We start from the raw sequence: 19,722 nt of genomic DNA on the forward strand, positions 1-19,722 counted from the left end.
CATGCACATAACAGGTATAGTATTTTGCTTGGCTCTGGCCCAAATTTGCTTCATGAGCTTGAGCAAGTCTCTTCCTTCTATGGGTCTTCAGCTCTGTAGGCAGGACATCAGTGTCCTGATTCTCTCACTTGGTTCCCCAGGCCCACAGATGTGTCTTCATTTCCCAGTCGTTCAAAGAAGACCTAGACCGTCTCATTGAAGGCAGACCCCCTGACTGAAATCCTGTATAATCTGTCTCACATAAAACACACGAGAGAAAAAAACAAACCCACAAGAATGAGCCATCTGTGATTTCCCGTGCCTGTTTCTTTAAAGGAAACAAGGACATAAAGCCACGTGCGAAAGCAGGAGGGCCTAATTCTGGATTTTTCCAATTATGCCCTCAGTCCTTTCACAGTTGTCTCCCTTGTGCTTAACTCTACGCAGTGTTTTAGGGAACTTGGCTTTATTACATCTTACCAAAGAATTCAGTGCTGGTTTTCTAAGGACAGATCTCTTTTGCCCTTGGGGCATCACTGACTCAATGGACATGAGTTTGAGCAAATTCCGGGAGATAGTGAAGGACAGGGAAGCCTGGCATGCTGCAGTCCCTGGGGTCACAAAGAGTCAGACATGACTTAGTGACTGAACAACAACAAGGATTTGTTTACATATATTTTGTCAAAAGTATATATTTCATCAATATGTATGATTGCCCAAAAGTCATTTGGGAGCAAACAGAATCTCTGATAAACATATATTCCGAATGTATGTACAGAGTGTCACATAGATGGATACCCATCCCCTTTATGGTTCCAAATGTCTTAGGCATAAGTCAATATGTTACACAGAAGAAGTGGGGAGTGTCAATTGATGAACTGGTTAAGACAAGGGTGATTCAGAAAGACAGCTAATTGGCACTTACAGACCGCTTTACCCAACAACAGTCAAATACACATGTTTCTCAAGCTCACGTGGGACATTCACCAAGAAAGACCACTGTTGGGCCCATAGAATACACCTTAACAGATATAAAAGAATAGACAGCATACAAGGTATGCTTTAACAGAATTAAACAAGAAATGAAGAAAAGAAAGATACTTGGAGAATTCCAGCATCTTTGAAGATTAATTAACACATGGGTCCAAAAGTCTAAAAGACATGGAAAAAATATTTTGCACTCAAGGAAAAGAAAAAAAACAACCAATTAAAATCTTGAGATGCAGTGAAAGCAGCCCTTAGAGGAAAACTTTTAGCACTGAATACATATATTAGAAGAAGAGAAACATCTAAACTCAGAGAGAGATGAGTTCGTGGAGCAAGAGGTGAAAACATTCTGGGGTGATTTCATAATTAGTGGAGATAAGACATTATGATTTGGGCAAAGTCATAAAATGTACAACAGAGTGAACCGTAGAGTAAACTTTGAGCTTTGTTTAATAATAACATGTGAGAGGGTAACAGACAGGAAGGCCAGGGGTCTCCAAATGGAGGAAATAGGCTGCAAGTGTCAGACATTTTTCATCTCTCTCTTAAGCGTCAGGAGGAAACAAACTACTGTTATATTTTTTCCCCTTCTCTATACTGAGGGAGGAAAATGTTAGGTAGTTAGAATAGGAAAAATGAGTCCAGAATGGTGGTGGCTAAAAGACCTGGAAGGGAAAAGCCCATGAAAATATAACAAAGGAAGGTCCGAGGACCGGAGTGAGGACCTCAGGTAAAACAAACAGCACTCCTGACTTGCCCAATTTACATAGGACAGGCCCAGGGAGAGAGAAACACATAAAAAGAGGAGCCAAAGCTTGCTCTCACTCTCCCCTGTGCACTGGGACTCTCTTCTCTTCTCGTCTTTGGATCGACGTGCCCTCACACCTCGAAGATGGATTTTCCTGCTATCTTCTAAATAAAATAGAGCTGTAACATTGATTTGTCTAAGAGCTATAACACAGTCCGTTCGAGACCTGAGAGCTATAACATGGTCTGTCCAAGACCCGAGAGCTGTGACACCCTGAGGGGCTTGAATGTCCGTCACTCCAAATCTTTGTTGTGATGAGACGAAGAACCGAGGAGCATACACTCGCCTGACAAAAGGGACAGGCTGAGCTGACTCCATCTTGAAAAAGAAGGAAACTCCATCTTGCACTTTCAGTGAACTTTGGACCATGTGCCTGGTAGCCATGGGGATAACATACCTACAGCTGAACTGGCCTCCTGGACTGATACCCACCAGATTCCATACCAAGATTTCCCGTCGCCAAAAAGAATGTAATAACCCCTATGCAGTCAATCATCTTTGTAATCTTTATGGCCCCCGTTGGTGTAGGCTACAGTGTATAACCAGCTGACCCTTCTGATTATGAATCATGGCTATAACCTGATTGTATCTCCCTTTAACACTTTCCAGGCTAGGTTTAAGGAATTTGGGGAAGTGGGCTTAAGCAGTACACTTAAGGTATACAAGGTTTTCACAAAAGTTGGTCGGGGTCCTTGGCTAAGAGGAGACTCTGTATTAAGAGGAGACTCTGCTGGTGTAATAAACTGCACTCCACTATCTGCATTGTCCTTCTGAGTGAGTTTGTTTCCCAGAATGCGTGGCTATAACATACAAATTTAAAAAGAGGTTTCTCTTAAAATTCTGTATAGCCATAATGACACCTGGTTCCACCTGAACTCCTCTGTCCATGGGATTCTCCAGGCAGGAATACTGGAGCGGAGGAGCCTGGTGGGCTATATATATAGTCCATGGGGTGGCAGAGAGTCGGCAGGACTGAGCGACTTCACTTTCACTTTCACTTTCCACCTGAACTTAACTTTTCTCAAACCTTGAACTAACCAATGCATTTTTCTTATGGAAATGTTTATCTAAGCTATGTTAATGTGCTGTGCATTTACCCCAAGGCTCAAACCAACTTGACAAACCAGTATGTTATACTCAGACATTGTTCTCCTAATCTACGTTAATGAAAGTATATATTTGTATGGAAATCTGCCTTTCTTCAAGATTTAAGTCAATCATTTTATGACCCGGATGACTCACCTGGTGCCAAGGTTATCTCAAAGTGCATGTTGTGGGTGAGGGGCCTGGTGCCATCATCTGAGTTTTGAGACCTTTCCTTTCTTCAATTAGCAGACTGCTAGTAGCTATATAATATCTGGCTAAAGACTAGCAAGGGGGCACTCTTCCTGCCCACTTCTGATGTCTCTATCAGAAGCTTTCCCTATCTCTTTTATACTTTAATAAAACTTTAAAGCACAAAAGCTCTGAGCAATCAAGCCTCGTCCCTGGCCCTGGATTGAATTCTTCTCCTCCGGAGGCCAGGAATCCCAGTGTCTTTCGAGGTTCAACAACAACCTTTCACATATCAGTACCAATTCATCTTACCACACCAAAGTCGAAAATAGGGGAAATGATGGGGACATAAGTGAACTCTGTACTTATACTCAATTTTTCTATAAATCTGAAGCTTCTTTAGGAAATAGTCTATTAATCAAAAAGGGGGGACGAACAGGACAACATCATTTAGAAAAAAGAGACACACGATTGCCCATTAACCTAGGGGAAAAAAAAATATCTGAAAAGATCTACACCAGAATGCTTATAGTGAAGAAGGAATTCATAGGGCCTGGACTCCATCTCAGGCCTGTCCGTGCTGGTCGTGCTTGGCTGCCTCTCCAGTGGACTCTGAACTCTCTGCTTAGTGCCTGTGGGAACGACAATGGAAGGATAAGACCCCCTCCAGACAGGGGAATCTTGAAGATCACACCCAGGTTACTCATTGCCTAAGAGGAAGCATACCCTAATCACCCCTGTCTCCGGACAGGTCATAAACTTTTTCCGTATCTATCAGGATGTAATCACAGGCTTATCAATTATTAACTGGTTGGAATGTAACTGCGGGCTTATTGATTATTGACTGTATGAACACATAACACGTACACATGGGGTAGGTGGTGGGTGTGGACACGTACACATGGGGTATAAAAGATTTTCACAAATGCTGGACGGGGTCCTTGGCTAAGAGGAGACTCTGCCTTGGGCCTGCCGGCGTAATAAACTGCACTCCACTATCTGCATTGTCCTTCTGAGTGAGTCTGTTTCCCGGAAAGCGTAGCTATAACGATAGATGTAGTTCTTGAGGTTTGGGATCCTAGATGGCCTTTACACTCTCTTATTTTCCTGGCATTTTTCTTTTTGAAATATGCAGGTAGTGCTGCAAAGATCATGAAGGTGAAGTCGCTCAGTCTTGTCCGACTCTTTGCGACCCCACGGACTGTAGCCTACCAGGCTCTTCCATCCATGGGATTTTCCAGGCAAGAGTACTGGAGTGGGTTGCCATTTCCTTCTCCAGCAAAGATCGTAGGAGACTATAAAACAGTTTGGTAGGCAACCAAAAAGACAAAGGAAAGCTCCCAATTGTTTTTACTTACAATTTCTCTTGGGTGAGGTACTAACCTGGGTTTAAAAAGCAACATTTTCAGAACAGTCTGAAGAAAGGCCTAATGCTCTAGGGCAGAGGTCCCAACCAGGCTGTTGCAGGAAGGGGGACCTCTTCCAGGGCCCGAAACTGGGCTCTTGTCTAACACTCGGAAATGAGTTGTCTGAGGAGACACATGTGCTGACAAAGCAAGAGATTATATTGGGGAAAGGCACCCGGGCGGAGAGCAGTAGGCTAAGGGAACCCAGGAGAACTGCTCTGCCACGTGGCTCGCAGTCTCGGCTTTTATGGTGATGGGATTAGTTTCTGGATGGACTTTGGCCAATCATTCTAATTCAGATTCTTTCCTGGTGGCGCACACATCGCTCAGCCAAGATGGAATTTAGGGATTCTGGGAAGTGGACGGACATGCAGTGTCTACTTTCGACCTTTCCAGAACTCTTCTGGTTGGTGGTGGCTTATTTTTTTGTTTTTATTTTTATTTATTTATTTTTTTTTGCGATAGAATCTTTCTTTTCTTTCTTTTTTTAAAAAAAATTATTTATTTATTTTACTTTACAACATTGTATTGGTTTTGCCATACATTGACTTGAATTCGCCATGGGTGTACATGTGTTCCCCATCCTGTACCCCCGTTCCAACTCCCTCCCCATCCCATCCCTCTGGGTCATCCCAGTGCACCAGCCCCGAGCATCCTGTATCATGCATCGAACCTGGATTGGCAATTCGTTTCACATATGATAATTTACATGTTTCAATGGGTGGTGGCTTATTAGTTCCGTATTCCTTATCAGGATCTCCTGTCATAAAACAACTCATGCAAATGGTTACTATGGTGCCTGGCCAGGGTGGGCAGTTTCAATCAGCGTGCTTCCCCTAACAAAGCCACACAAAGCTACACAGCAGGAAGCAACTGGCTGGTGAGCATGCAAAGCTTCACTGGGGCTCCCCATCGTTCGCATTACTGCCTGAATGCCCTGCAAGAATCCATCCCTGGTGCCAAAAAGTTTGGGGACCGCTGTCTAGCAGGCTGGTTAAAAACAGAAAGTCTCAGAAAGCAAGAGAAAGGTGGGAGACAAATGTCAGGATCAAAGAGGTGCTTAATTTCTTCAATGCAAAGAACAAGGGTATGGCTCCTCCCTTCTGAAGAAATGAAAGCAATGATAGCCCAGACTCCGGCAAGGCTCCACCTTTTCCAGGAAATGAAACTCACAGCAGCCTAGTCCCAGGCAGCAGAAAAGACAGAAGCTAACAGGTTTAGGCTATCAGTTCTGCCTCCCTCCACTGGTTCTCCTGCCCCTTCCTGCCTGAGCATCATGAAGAAGCTCAGAAAAACCCAAGCCAACAAACTGGACGAGTTCATCGAAGATCGCCTCCTGCCAAACGAGGAGTTCCGAAGGCAGGTCAATGAAGCCATTGACATCATCTGCACTTTCCTGAAGGAGAGGTGTTTCCGATATGCCTCTCACCGAGTTCGAGTGTCCAAAGTTGTGAAGGTGAGTCCAGAACTGCCTGGCTGGGGAGAAGGGAGACTGGTTTGCAAGTGTGTGCACAGGGACAGTCAGAGAGCAAGAGGCTGAGGTCTCTGGGGCTGGTTCTGATTTATCCATGCCGGAACTATAACCACATCTGTGAAAATAGCTTCTGGGGAGAGGGCATCCATCTGTAAGTTTTTAACAAATTCCCTGGGGAAGTGTATAAACCACCTAGGTCACGAATCTAGGCAATCTGAATCCTGGCAGTATCTACAGTCCACTAATCTTTGACCAGGTTGGAATCTCACCATTTCTGCAGAGTCTCGAGTTGGTTAAGAGTATACGTTTTGAAAGCAGATAGCACCAGCTGGCTGTGAAATCTTGGGCAAGTCACTTAACCTCTCTGTGCCTCAGTTTCCTTATCCAGAATTTTCAGCACCTCATCAGGCTTGCAGATCAAGTAAAGTCAGCCATGGGCTAGTTTACAGTATTAATCATATAAGGTCATAAATTACAAGATATAAAGAGCACAGACTTTAGAGAAAGACAACCAGGGTGTGAACTGCATCTCTGTCACCTACTAGCTGTGTGACTGGACTGATACATGATCTCTCAGCATCTGTTTCACCATCCGGAAGATGACAACAGATAGTAACAGCAGCTAGATCCCAGAGTTCTTGTGAGCATTCCAGGAGTTACAGCTGCTGATGCCTTCAGAGCAGTGGCTAGCACTCAAAATGTTAGTGATTGTTCTCAACATTTTATTTAGGGAAGCTCTTCTCAATGATAAATGTCAGTTCTCATTTAGGGCGGCTCCTCAGGCAAAGGCACGACCCTCAAGGACCTCTCAGATGCTGACCTCGTCGTCTTCCTCACCAATTTCACAAGTTTTCAGGAGAACTTTAGGCGCCGAGCAAGATTCATCCAGGAAATTAGGAGACAGTTAGAAGCCTGTCAAGAAGAGGAAACATTTGAAGTGGACTTTAAGGTCCAGAAGCGGCGAAGGAGGAGGTTGCGTGCTCTCAGCTTCGTGCTCAGGTCCCCCCAGTTCTGCCAAGGGGTGAAGTTTGATGTCCTGCCAGCCTTTGATGCCCTGGCTAAGCACTCCCAGCCACAAGGTATTTCAGTCTTTGTCCTATGTCAAAGATTCTTTCTTTCTTTATTTTTTTTCACAGTTTTGAGCAGAAATCTCCCTCAGTTCAAGAGCCTTTTAAAGCATCCTGTCAACACAGGGAGGAGATCTTAGTATCTCTCTCAGAGCAAGATAATTAGGGTCATACTCAGCCACCACGACAATATTAAGCAGCAAATTGGTACAGTTTCGGGGTAAGATGTTTCTTATAGCCAGGCTTACTAGTTCTACTTATGCCAAAGTGTGTGAATCTTACCTTACTAAAAATGAAGAAGCTACACATAAAACAGATCACCAACAAGGATTTACTGAATAGCATAGGGAACTATTGGAGAAGGCCATGGCAACCCACTCCAGTACTCTTGCCTGGAAAATCCCGTAGATGGAGTTGCCTGGTAGGCTAGAGTCCATGGGGTCGCAGAGAGTCGAACATGACTGAGTGACTTCACTTTCAATAGGGAACTATATTCAGTATCTTATAGTATATCTTATCTAATTATAACTGAATCACATTGCTGGACACCTGAAACCAACACAATATTGTAAATAAATGAACTTCAATAAAATAAGAATAGATAAGTGAAAGTTTTAGTCGCTCAGCTGTGTCCAACTCTTTGTGAGCCCATGGACTGTAGCCCGCCAGGCTCCTCTGTCCTTGGAATTCTCTAGGCAAGGATACTGGACAGGACTGCCGTTCCCTTCTCCAGGGGATCTTCCTCACCCAGGGATTGAACCTGGGTCTTCTGCATTGCAGGCAGATTCTTTACCATCTGAGCCACCAGGGAAGCCCAAGAGTAGATAAATCCCATCCCCCAAAATGAAGCAGCATGGATCTAATGTAAACTCAGAATGTTAATTTCAGCTATTTTTCAAAGCATAAGGAACCTCAGCAAACTTATGCTGAGCGTTGGCATCTATAGACAATCTGCAGGATCACTGGGACAGGGAGCAATCCGTCTCTGAGGCACAGTTCCCACTGTGTACCTTGGAGGCGCAAGGCGTGGCCTAAATGAGACAGACAGGGAACCTCTCTCCTGGAGCCTGACAATATGAACACCAGCAATGAGATAACTGTCTCTGACAAACACTGAATATGAGGATCCAAAAGAGAGAGGTGGGGATCAGAGGACTTTCACAGACAGGGCGACAAGGGAGGTGACCTCTGACCTGATGCCTGAGGGATGAGAAGAGGCCAAGCACTCAAAGATCTGAGGTTCCAGAGGAGGAAACAGCAGGTGCAAAGACAGGAATGAACGTGGCATGTTTGAAGCAACCAGGGCAGTCAGTGGCAAAGGGATTGAGGCAAGAGGTAAGACGAAGGAGGAGACAGATCTCTCTATCCACGTGGGCCACTATGAGGACTTGGGATTTTACCCAGAGGTCCTGGGAAGCAAGAAGTGGAAGGATCAGGTTTCAAAGCCTCTGTATGGGCTGTGGAGGATCCAGGGAGGAGGGTGCCGCCACCTCTGCTGAGTCCAGGTGAGAGATGATGGGTGACGGCGGTGGAGACGGGAGAAGGGAGGCCCGGGGATGGACCTCAGGCCTCCTGGCTCTGGGCCTGCTGACCTCCTCACTGCCTCCCAAGGCCAGTGAGCTTGTTGTCTCAGAGGGAATTAACCTCAGAGAAGAGCTGATGCCTTAAAGTTCTGGATGTCTCCTCCATAGGTCAGGTGACTGAAGATTACAAACCTGACCCTCAAATCTACGTCCAGCTCATCCAAGAGTGCGAGAAACTGGGGAAGGAAGGCGAGTTCTCCCCCTGCTTCACGGAGCTGCAGAGAGCCTTCCTGAAGGAGCGTCCAGCCAAGCTGAAGAGCCTCATCCGCCTGGTGAAGCACTGGTACCTGATGGTATGGCCGGCCCCATCTGGGCAGAGCCAAGGAGGAGGAGGAGGAGGAGGAGGGGAGGGGAGAGAGTGAGGGGGGAGAGGAGGGAGGGGTGGCGTGGAGGGAGGCAAGGAGCAGGGAGAGGCGTGGGGAGGAGAGGAAGGAGGAGAGGAAGGAGGAGGGGAGGAATCAGAAAGGATGCGGGAGGCAGGAGGGAGATGGACAGAGAGGAGGGAAGGGCGTGGAGGAGGGGAGAGGGCAGGAAACAAGAAGGAAAGGATGAAAGGAAGAAGGTGGAGGAGTAGAGGTTGCAGGGAGGGGGGAAAGGTTAGGGAGCAAAAAAGGTAAGGCCTGGGACGGGTGCCAGTGGACATCTCATTCTTCCTAGTCTTCCTGTATCACTAAAGGAGAGCTCCATCCTTCCAGCTATGCTGGGCAGAACCATGGGTCTTTCTTATCCTTTTCACACACACACCCACACACACACCCATCCAACCAGTCTACAGTGGCTTTGTCCTGTATCTAAAATACACCCATTATCATCAACTGCTACCGTCTCGGTCACTTCCACTGACCCCCATACCCTCCCCCGCACCATCCGTAATCTTGGGAGGCTCACAGGATCTGCCCTCAACCTCTCTGAACCCCTGTCTCTGCCCCCTCACCACCACTCCCAGGCTGTTCTCTCCTCTTCATTAGTTCTCCAAGGAGGAAACTCTACTCCAGCCTCAGGGCCTTTGCATGAGCTTATTTGTTTATTGTCTATCTCCCCACTAAAAATGTCCACAAAAGAAGGGATTTGTATATTTCATTTATATATATTGTATAAATATACAATATATTTGTATATTTGTATACAAAATATACATTTTGTATATTTTTGTATACAATATTTGTATACAAAATATACAAAATATTGTATATTTTATTCACTGCTGTTGCCCCAGAACTTAGAATAGTGCCTGGCATATAATAGGTGCTCGGTGGGTAATTATTCAATGAATTAATGAGTGCTAACCCCCTACTCCCCACCTCCCAACACACACTCTTTTGTTCACTTCCTGACTGTCTGAATTTGGGCAAATGAAGTAACCTCTTGTGCCTCCCGTTTTCTCATTTGTGAAGAGTAACATGGCCCAGCAACACTAAATCATGTACCATGATGATGTGCATATGGTTTGTTTGGGTAATTTGCACATTTTAACAACTAATTCCTCAAATCCTTCGTCACTATATCTTTCCATTTATTTTTGTCATCTTCAGTTTCTCTCATCAAAGTCTTATACACTACAGGGTACAGGTCTTTCACCTCTATGGTTAAATGTATTCCTAGTTTTTAAATTCTTTTTGATGCAATTATAAATGGGATTGTTTTTAAATTTCTCATTCCAATAGTCTGTTATTTGTGTATAGAGGTACAACAGATTTCCGTGTATTATTTTTGTATCCTACAATATTCCTGCATTCAGTTTTTGGTTATCTTAAGTTTTTTGGTGGTGTCTTTTGGGTTTTCTATGTATAATATCATGTCATCTGCAAATAGCAATAGTATACTGTCCTCCTTTTTACTCTGGATGTATTTTGTTTCTTTTTCCTGCCTGATTGCTATGAACAGACTTTTAATACTATATTGGATGAATGTGGGGAGAGAGGGCATATATGTCTTGTTTCCAATCTTAAAGTAAAAGCTTTCAGCCTTCACCAACAAGTGTGATTTTAGCTGTGCATTGGTCATATATGACTTATATTGAGTTATGTTCTCTCCATACCCACGTTGGAAAGAGTCTGTATCACAGATGGTTATTGAATTTTCTCCAATGTTTTTTCTGTATCTGGGGAAATGGTCATCTGCTTTTTATCCTTTATTTTCTTAATATAAATGTATCAACTGATTGATCTCTGACACTGAAGCATCCTTGCATCCCTGGAATATATCTAACTTGATAATGCTCTGTGACCTTATGATATATTGGTGAATTTACTTTGCTAGTATTTTGTGGAGGATTTTCCCATCTATGATAATCAGACCTATCGTTTTCTTTTCTGTGCTGTATTTGTCTGGTTTTGGTACAAAATGAGTTTGAAATCATTTCTTTATTCTCACTTTTCTGGAATAGTTTGAGAAACTTTGCATTAGCTCACTAATTCTTCGCACGAAAGCTGAAAAATTCATGTTTCTAATTTTTTTCCTCTTAGTGTAAGAAGAGACATGGGAAAAAACTACCCTCACAGTATGCCCTGGAGCTGCTGACTGTCTATGCCTGGGAGCAGGAAGGCTCAAAAACAAATTTCAGCACAGCTGAAGGATTTCGGACTGTTTTGGAGTTAGTCCTGAAGCATCAGGACCTCTGCATCTACTGGAAAAAGTATTATGACTTTGAAAACCCTACTATTAGGCAATACCTGAGAGGACAACTTGAAAAACGCAGGTACTCGATCCACACATGGCTTAGACCCCCGTATAAATGAAGCCCTGATTACAGCCGTTGCACCCTGGAAATGTAGGAAGAGGAAGGGTTCCCCATTTTTGATCATCAGCTGTTGTCCATCATGGTGAGCGCTTTACTCTTACCATGCAATTTAAATAATAAATTTAAATAATAACCTACAACCCTGTGAGGCTGGCACTGTGCTAACCATCCCAGAGATGAACTGAGGTTTGGAGAAAGAAGAGCTTGTTCAAACCTTCACAGAAAATGAGTGAAATAACTGAAATTTTACTGACATAACAATAGCTACTGCAATAATAATAATTGCTTCCAGAAAGTAAGAGCTTGCTGTAAGACAAAAACACTCTGATAGAGGAGTGGAATTTTGGTTATTAAACCTGTCGTGTATGGACGCCTTATTATGTTTCAGTTACTGTTGGGAGCATGTCAAGTGCTTCTCTAGCTCCTCATACAACATCCTTTGAGGTAGGGATGTTCAAATCTGCCCATTTCACAGATGAGGATACTGAGGATTAGAGATTCAGCTGACCTTCCCAAAGACACACCACTACTAAAGAGCAGAGGTGAGATTCAAACCAGGTCTCTCAAGGGCCAAATGCAAGCCCCCTTCACCTGGTTTTCAATGCCCCGTGTAGGGCGGCACCCAGGTCACCACCCAGGGAGAGGTGTCACATGGGCCCTTCTGCTGCCCCAGACACCGTCTGCCCAGCCTGGTATTTTGCCCTGGCGGGAGCCCTGAACACCCCAGACACAGCCCATGTACTCACCAGTCATCTCTGACTGTCGTTCCCAGGCCTGTGATTCTGGACCCGGCTGACCCGACTGGAAATGTGGCTGGTGAAGAGCCGCAGAGGTGGCAGCGGCTGGCAAAGGAGGTTGAAGTCTGGCTCAGTTACTTGTGCTGCAAGAACTCGGATGGGACTCCAGTGAGCACCTGGGATGTGCCGGTGACGCCTCCTCATTACGCTTCTGACCGGTTGGCACGTTGAAATAACTACGTCTAGAAATGCTACTTAAGTCAAATGCAATTTCATCTCAGTCTTTGTATTCTTTCAACCTGGGCGCCCTCTGCGACCCATCTCCACGTTGACACCAAAGCCACGCTGCCTACCTGGAGCTCCCAGACAATGACCACGGGTGCCAGGGACACTCAGGCCGCCCCAGCCCTGAGAGTCAGGGGAAGCTCCAACATGGGACATTGGCGAAAGGACTCTCCACCACCTTGCTGGACCTTGTCTTGACTGCAGAGCCAACTGTCCTTCCTTCTTGCCTTCTTCACCCAGAGTCAGATTAGATCAGGGCTGTCAGCTTTCCCAGCTTCTTTAAGAGCCCTGATCATTGTCTCTCACCTGGGTGTTTCCCCAAAAAACAATCTGCCGCATTTAATCTCACATTGGCATCTGCTCCTTAGAGTGACCCAGACCCACACAAGCACCTCTGCCGCCACCCTCAAGGTAGGTGTGGGCTCTTCAGCAAATCCTAGCTGTGATGATGACCCGAGGTCCCATCCTGGTCATCCTCAGCCATCGCCTCTTCTCAGTCAATGTCACGGCCTATGATTAACTGAATTGCTAAATAGTTGCTTAATTGAAGAGCCACACGGATCATATGGTAGATATCATATCATATTGTTAATTCTTGAGGAACTCTCACACTGTTTCCATAGTGGCAACACCGAATTGCATTCTCAGCAAGAGTGGTCAAGAGTTCCAGGCCCTCCACTTGCTCACCATCACCAGTGTCCTTTAACACACGTGATAGCTATGCTAACAGGTAAAAGCGATGCCTTATGATTTTGATTTCCATTTCCCAGATGATTCATAATATTGAGTATGGGAATTCCCTGGTGGTCCAGTGGTTAGGACCGGGCACTCTCACTGTTGGGGCCAGGGTTCAATCCCTGGTTGGGCAACCAAGATCAGGCAAGCTACACAGTGTGGCCAAAATAATAATCATAGCGATGAGCATCTTTTCATATACCTGTTGGCCATTTGTAAACCTTCTTTAGAAAAATAAAAATCCAATCCTTAGCCCATTATATAGTTAGGTTATTTGTCCTTTAGCTAGTGAGTTGTCCAAGTGAAAGTCGCTCAGTCATGTCTGACTCTTTGTGACCCCAGGCACTGTATAGTCCATGGAGTTCTCCAGGCCAGAATACTGGAGTGTGTAGCCTTTGCCTTTTCCAGGGGATCTTGCCAACCCAGGGACCGAACCCAGGTCTCCCGCACTGCAAGCAGGTTCTTTACCAGCTGAGCCCCCTGGGAAGCCCAAGGCCCTCATTATTTTGTCACTAACCCCTTTTCAGATAGTGGTTTGTAACCATTTTCTCCATTTCCATTCCCTTTTCTCCCTTCATTTTATACCTGTTTTTCATTTTTATTTTCTATTGGGCTATAGTTCATTTATATTGTGTGTTAGTTTGAATGTACAGCAAAGTGATTCAGCTCTACGTATATCTATTCTTTTTCATCATTACCTTTTCACTTCCTTGTGTTTTTTTTCATTTGCTGGGCAGAAGCTTTTTAGATGGATTAGTTCCCTTTTGTCTATTTTTGTTCTATTGTCAGTGTTTTGTTTACACATTCAATTACACTTTGGCAAAGTTGTCAAAAATATACAATGAGGAAAGGACAGTGTCTTCAATGAATCAAGCTGGGAACATTGGATATCCACATGCAAAAGGATCAAATCACACCTTTTCTTCCAGCTTGCACAAATATCAACTCAGAAGAGATAAAGGCCTAAACGTAAGAGCTGAAACTGTAAAAGTCCTAGAAGAAAACACAGGGAGAAAGCTTCATGACATAGATTTGGCAATGGTTTTATGAATATCATATCAAAACACAGACAAATGGGGGTGAGTTGGTGGTGCATACTAGTTCTGCTATGTGGATGCCAAATATTCCAGCAGCATTTGCTGAAGGGACCGTCCTTCCCCACTGTTCTGCAGAACCACCTCAGACATATGTCCAGAGTCATGTGTGTGTGAGCCTGTGTTATCCTGTTGATCAATTTTTGTGTCCTTGGTTTAATACCACCTGTACTAATTGCTGTAGCCTGATATTAATTCTCAGTGTCTTGTAGAAAACTGTGTTCTATCCAAACGAATGTCCTCTCTTGGCTCTTTCTATTTCTATGTTAATATTATACTCAGTTTGTGAGTTTTCACCCAAAATACAGGGAGGCATTTGATTGGAATTCCATAAATTAGTTCAGGGAAAATGACATCCATGTAATACTGAGAATTCCAGTCCACAAACTTGGAACTTCTTTCCATTAATTTTCTTCTTTAATTGCTCTGTAACCACATTTTATAGTTTTCCCCTGCATTGCTATTACATGTGTTTTCTCATATTATTCCTAGATATCCATATTTATATTAGTGTACTTAGCAAGCTTTCTTTAATTTCATTTGTAATGTTGATCTCATGAAGACCTCAGGGTTTTCTGTGGATGTGTTGGATTATAGTATAATGAGTGAGCTTTATACTTCTCTGAATTTTGTGGTTTTATTGTATTTTGCTGTAAATCTATATCCTGTATGACTGCAAGAAACAATAAAGCGAATTTCTTCCAAAACTTTTCTTGACAAGTGTTTCTCAAGCTAAGCTGTGATGATTTGGTCAAAGCTGGCAGACAGAGGTAACAGAAGACTCGAGGGTGCCGCACTTGAGAACTGCTGGTTCAACCACAAATCCATCAGACGCGTCAACAGAGAAGAAAGCGTGTAAGGGATGATGGACATGCTTGGATGAAATCTGAAACAGCCGCGACATAAATGCCTGATTGCCCAGAGCTGAGTCCCCATTCTGGGCCACTTCCTGCTGAGGAAAGGAAACCGGGAAGAAGGGAGGTTGGAGCTGGAGAGATGAGCGTGGGCTTCTCTGAGCCTGCCTGGAGGCTCAGCATCCTGTCAGCTGCCCCAGCCCCACCAGGGGTGCAGTCTGCTTACTACCTGCCTTCGGGGCTCCCAGCCCCATGGGAGCTGTCCTGTCTCAGGGCTTCTGTCTCTCTCTGTTCATGTTTCTGAGCATGTCTCCCACAGTTCGAGAGCCTTACCAAAATGAGGTGTCTCTAAAAAGTGGTGCAGAGATCATCGTATCTCTCCTGGGACAGTCATGCCTAAACCAAGCAGGCAACGAGGAACGGTAAATTAGCACAATTTGGGGACCAGACATTCTTTATGGAACCCCCACCAGCCTTACTTGTTTGATTTAATGGCAAAGTGTGTGAACACTATTTTTCTAACAACGGGGCAGCATAGATTGATCCTCTGCCGTTGGGGACCTGAGAGGTACCCTTCTTTTTCTTTTTTTTTAGAGGTGTACTTTTGTGGGATCTGAAACACAGGAAGTGCTCAATTAATGCCTGCCATAATGATTATAAATAATTACCATCACTACCTTACTCACAGCAAAGAGTGTTTATTAATGATCTCTCCAGCCTGGTTCAAATTGTGATGCCAGAGAAGACTGTTAGGAGTCCGTTGGCCTGCTTGCCTGGAGATCAAGCCAGTCAATCCGAAAAGAAATCAACTCTGAATATTCATTGGAAGGACTGATACTGAAGCTGAAGCTGCAATACTTTGGCCACCTGATGGGGAGAACTGACTCACTGGAAAAGGCCCTGATGCTGGGCAAGATTGAGGGCAGGAGAAGGGGATGACAGAGGATGAGATGGCTGGATGGCATCAACGACTAAATGCAGGATGTGAATTTGAGTAAATTGCAGGAGATATTGAAGGACAATGGAGCCTGGCATACTGCAGTCCATGGGGTCGCACAGAGTCAGACACGAAATAGCGATCGAACAGCGACAATCCAGCCTTGTCGACATTCCCTCCCATGCCCTGCCCCCACAGTGCTTCTGTCAAAAGAAAACACTGCTTCCCTTGGGGTCATGTCTAAGAATCAGTCCAGTGTAGACGAGACAACAGATTTTCTAAAAATAAAAATTTCCTTCAAAAAGAATATAGATGTCAGGAATGAGTCTGATTGTTTACAATTTGGTGTAATTTCTCATACAGTCCAATAGAGAACATTAGCTCCTGGGCTCCTTAAATCCCAGTCACATGCAAATTGCTTTCTTCACCAGCTCCCCTACCACCCCATGTACCCAACCCTCCAGGAAAAGGAGTCAGAGTGGCTACCAGTAAAAGAGCTGCCCTGGTGACCATTGCGAAAAGGGGAACAGTAGACCATTAGCTCTACACACGCAGCAAAAACAAGACCAGGAGCTGACAGTGGCTCAGATCAAGAGCTCCTTATGGCCAAATTCAGACTGAAATGGAAGAAAGTAGGGAAAACCACTAGACCATTCAGGTATGACCTAAATCGAGTCCCTTACGATTATACCGTGGAAGTGGCAAATAGATTCAAGGGATTAGATCTGATAGACAGAGTGCCTGAAGAACTATGGACGGAGGTTTGTGACATTGTACAGGAGGCAGAGATCAAGACCATCCCCAAGGAAAAGAAATGCAAAAAGGCAAAATGGTGGTCTGAGGAGGCCTTACACATAACTGTGGATAGAAGAGAAGCTAAAATCAAAGGAGAGAAGGAGAGATATAGCCATCTGAATGCAGAGTTCCAAAGAATAGCAAGCAAGGTGAGATAAGAAAGCGATCCTCACTGATCCATGCAAAGAAAGAGAGGAAAACAACAGAATGGGAAAGACTAGCGATCCCTTCAAGAAAATTAGAGATCCCAAGGGAACATTTCAGGCACGATGGGCACAAGAAAGGATAGAAATGGTATGGACCTAACAGAAGCAGAAGATATTAAGAGGAAGTGACAAGAATACACAGAAGAACAAGGCAAAAAAGATCTTCATGACCCAGATAACCACAATGGTGTGATCACTCACCTAGAGCCAGACGTCCTGGAATGTGAAGTCAGGTGGGCCTTAGGAAGCATCACTATGAACAAAGCTAGTGGAGGTGATGGAATTCCAGCTGAACTATTTCAAATCCTAAAAGAGGATATGCCAGCTCAATATGCCAACAAATTTGGAAAACTCAGCAGTGGCCACAGGACTGGAAACGGTCTGTTTTCATTCCACTCACAAAGAAAAGCAATGCCAAAGAATGCTCAAACTACCACAAAATTGCACTTATCTCACACACTAGCAAAGTAATGCTCAAACTTCTCCAAGCCAGGCTTCAACAGTACATGAACCATGAACTTCCAGATGTTCAAACTGGATGTAGAAAAGGCAGAGGAACCAGAGGTCAAATTGCCAACATCTGTTGGATCATCAAAAAAGCAATAGAGTTCCAGAAAAACATCTTCTTCTGCTTTATATTGACTATGCCAAAGACTTTGAGTGTGTGGATCACAAGAAACTCTGGAAAATTCTTCAAGAGAAGGGAATACCAGACCACCTGACCTGCCTCTTGAGAAATCTGCATGCAGGTCAAGAAGCAACAGTTAGAACAGGACATAGAACAACAGACTGGTTCCAAAGGGAAAGGAGTACATCAAGGCTGTATATTGTCACCCTGCTTATTTAACTTATATATATGCAGAGTGCATCATGAGAAATGCTGGGCTGGATGAAGCACAAGCTGGAATCAAGATGGCTGGGAGAAACATCAGTCGCCTCAAACATGCAGAAGACACCACCCTTATGGCAGAAAGTGAAGAAGAACCAAAGAGCCTCTTGATGAAAGTGAAAGAGGAGAATGAAAAAGTTGGCTTAAAACCCCACATTCAGAAAACTAAGATCACGGCATCTGGTCCCATCACTTCATGGCAAATAGATGGGGAGACAATGGAAACAGTGAGAGACTTTATTTTGTGGGGGCTCCAGAATCACTGCAGATGATCACTGCAGACATGAAATTAAAAGATGCTTGCTCCTTGGAAGAAAAGTTATGACTAACCTAGACAGCATATTAAAAAGCAGAGACATTCCTTTGCCAACAAAGGTCCGTCCAGTCTAATCAATGGCTTTTCCAGTAGTCATGTATGGATGTGAGAGTTGGATTATTAAGAAGGCTGAGCACCGAAGAATTGGCGCTTTTGAACTGTGGTGTGGGAGAAGACTCTTGAGAGTCCCTTGGACTGCAAGGAGATCCAACTAGTCCATCCTAAAGGAAATCAGTCCTGAATATTGGTTGGAAGGACTGATGCTGAAGCTGAAACGCCAATACTTTGGTCACCTGATGCAAAGAACTGACTCATTGGAAAAGACCCTGATGCTGGGAAAGATTGAGGGCAGGAGGAGAAGGGGACAACAGAGGATGAGATGGTTGGATGGCATCACCAACTCGATGGCCTTGAGTTTGAGTAAGCTCTGGGAGTTGGTGATGGACAGGGGAGCCTGGTGTGTTGCAGTTCATCAGGTTGCAAAGAGTCAGACACAACTGAGCAACTGAACTCAACTGAACTGATATCAGTAAACAAGGTTGTTCCAGTCATCAGCAATTACAGCCCTTCACTGTGATCCGCTGAGCCCTGAGGAAACTCAGGAAGGAAAGGTGCGCCCTGAGGAGAGGAAGCTCTGAATGGGAGAGCAGGACGTGCGTGCTTAGTCACTCAGCTGGGTCTGACTCTGTGTGACCCCACAGACTATAACCTGGGCTTCCCTGGGGGCTCAGTCCTTAAAGAATCCACCTGAAAGGCTGGAGACCTGGGTTCGCTCCTTGAGTTGGGAGATCCCCTGGAGGAGGGCTTGGCAACCCACCTCAGTATTCTTGCCTGGAGAACCCCCATGGACAGAGGCGCCTGGTGGGCTGTAGTCCATGGGGTCGCACAGAATCTGACATGACCGAGCGACTGAGCACAGCACAGACTGCAGCCGTGGGGCTGGGATTCTCCAGGCCAGAACACCAGAGCGCGGAGCCATTCCCTTCTCCGGGGACCGTCCCAACACTAGCCCCAGACAGCTGAGGTGCCTGTCAAAGGAATGATTTCAGTGAGCCCTGACTCTGACATCGTCCCATACATAGAAGAGCACTCTATTTCTTAACTTGGGGTTGTTGCTGGCCAGAATCTTGGCTTTCTCAGCCCCGCAAAGCCAAGTGAAAAATACAGAGATGGAGTTTGGAGGAAACGGAAAGGTGGCTTTAATTCTCAGCCGGCAGAGAGGGGAGCTCCGTAAACTCATGCCTTAAGAACTGCGCCCCCCAGCATGAGGCGTCCAGGGACTAAGATGAGGGCTTCCAGTCAGGAATCAATGATGAGGAACAAAGGTGATAGGCTCCTGACTTCTTCCTCTTGCACTGTTTCAGACACAGTCAAGGGCTGGCATCAGTAATCCAGTAATTGAGTCTGGCAGTTTGGCGGCAATGCGGCCGTCTTTCTGATATATAAAAAGAAAACTTTAAGGGGAAGAGTGTTGCAAGCGTAAACACCAGAAACATTTAGCCCGCCAGGCCTCAAAGAGTTGGCGTTGACTCAGCACTCTTGAGCACACGCACAC

The 19,722-nt window shown here is 44.9% G+C and overlaps 1 protein-coding gene across 1 annotated transcript; it reads left to right on the top strand.

Annotated features, from left to right (window-relative positions):
* The first annotated feature begins 5,342 nt into the window (after window positions 1-5,342).
* On the top strand, window positions 5,343-14,877 carry LOC122422848 (2'-5'-oligoadenylate synthase 1-like). The gene is made up of 5 exons (XM_043439578.1): window positions 5,343-5,911; window positions 6,699-7,008; window positions 8,688-8,872; window positions 11,045-11,277; window positions 12,092-14,877. The coding sequence occupies exons 1-5, from the start codon at window positions 5,732-5,734 to the stop codon at window positions 12,285-12,287; spliced, it is 1,104 nt and encodes a 367-aa protein (XP_043295513.1). The 5' UTR covers window positions 5,343-5,731; the 3' UTR covers window positions 12,288-14,877.
* Window positions 14,878-19,722: the final 4,845 nt, after the last annotated feature.

Source organism: Cervus canadensis, chromosome 1, assembly GCF_019320065.1.
Source record: "Cervus canadensis isolate Bull #8, Minnesota chromosome 1, ASM1932006v1, whole genome shotgun sequence".
Classification (NCBI taxonomy): Eukaryota; Metazoa; Chordata; class Mammalia; order Artiodactyla; family Cervidae; genus Cervus; species Cervus canadensis.

Excerpts from the sequence above, each read along its gene's own strand:
- LOC122422848 (XM_043439578.1), top strand. The coding sequence starts at position 5,732 with ATGAAGAAGCTCAGAAAAACCCAAGCCAACAAACTGGACGAGTTCATC. Across the intron at positions 5,912-6,698 it reads GAGTGTCCAAAGTTGTGAAG|GGCGGCTCCTCAGGCAAAGG; the intron begins GTGAGTCCAGAA and ends GTTCTCATTTAG. Across the intron at positions 8,873-11,044 it reads TGAAGCACTGGTACCTGATG|TGTAAGAAGAGACATGGGAA; the intron begins GTATGGCCGGCC and ends TTTTCCTCTTAG.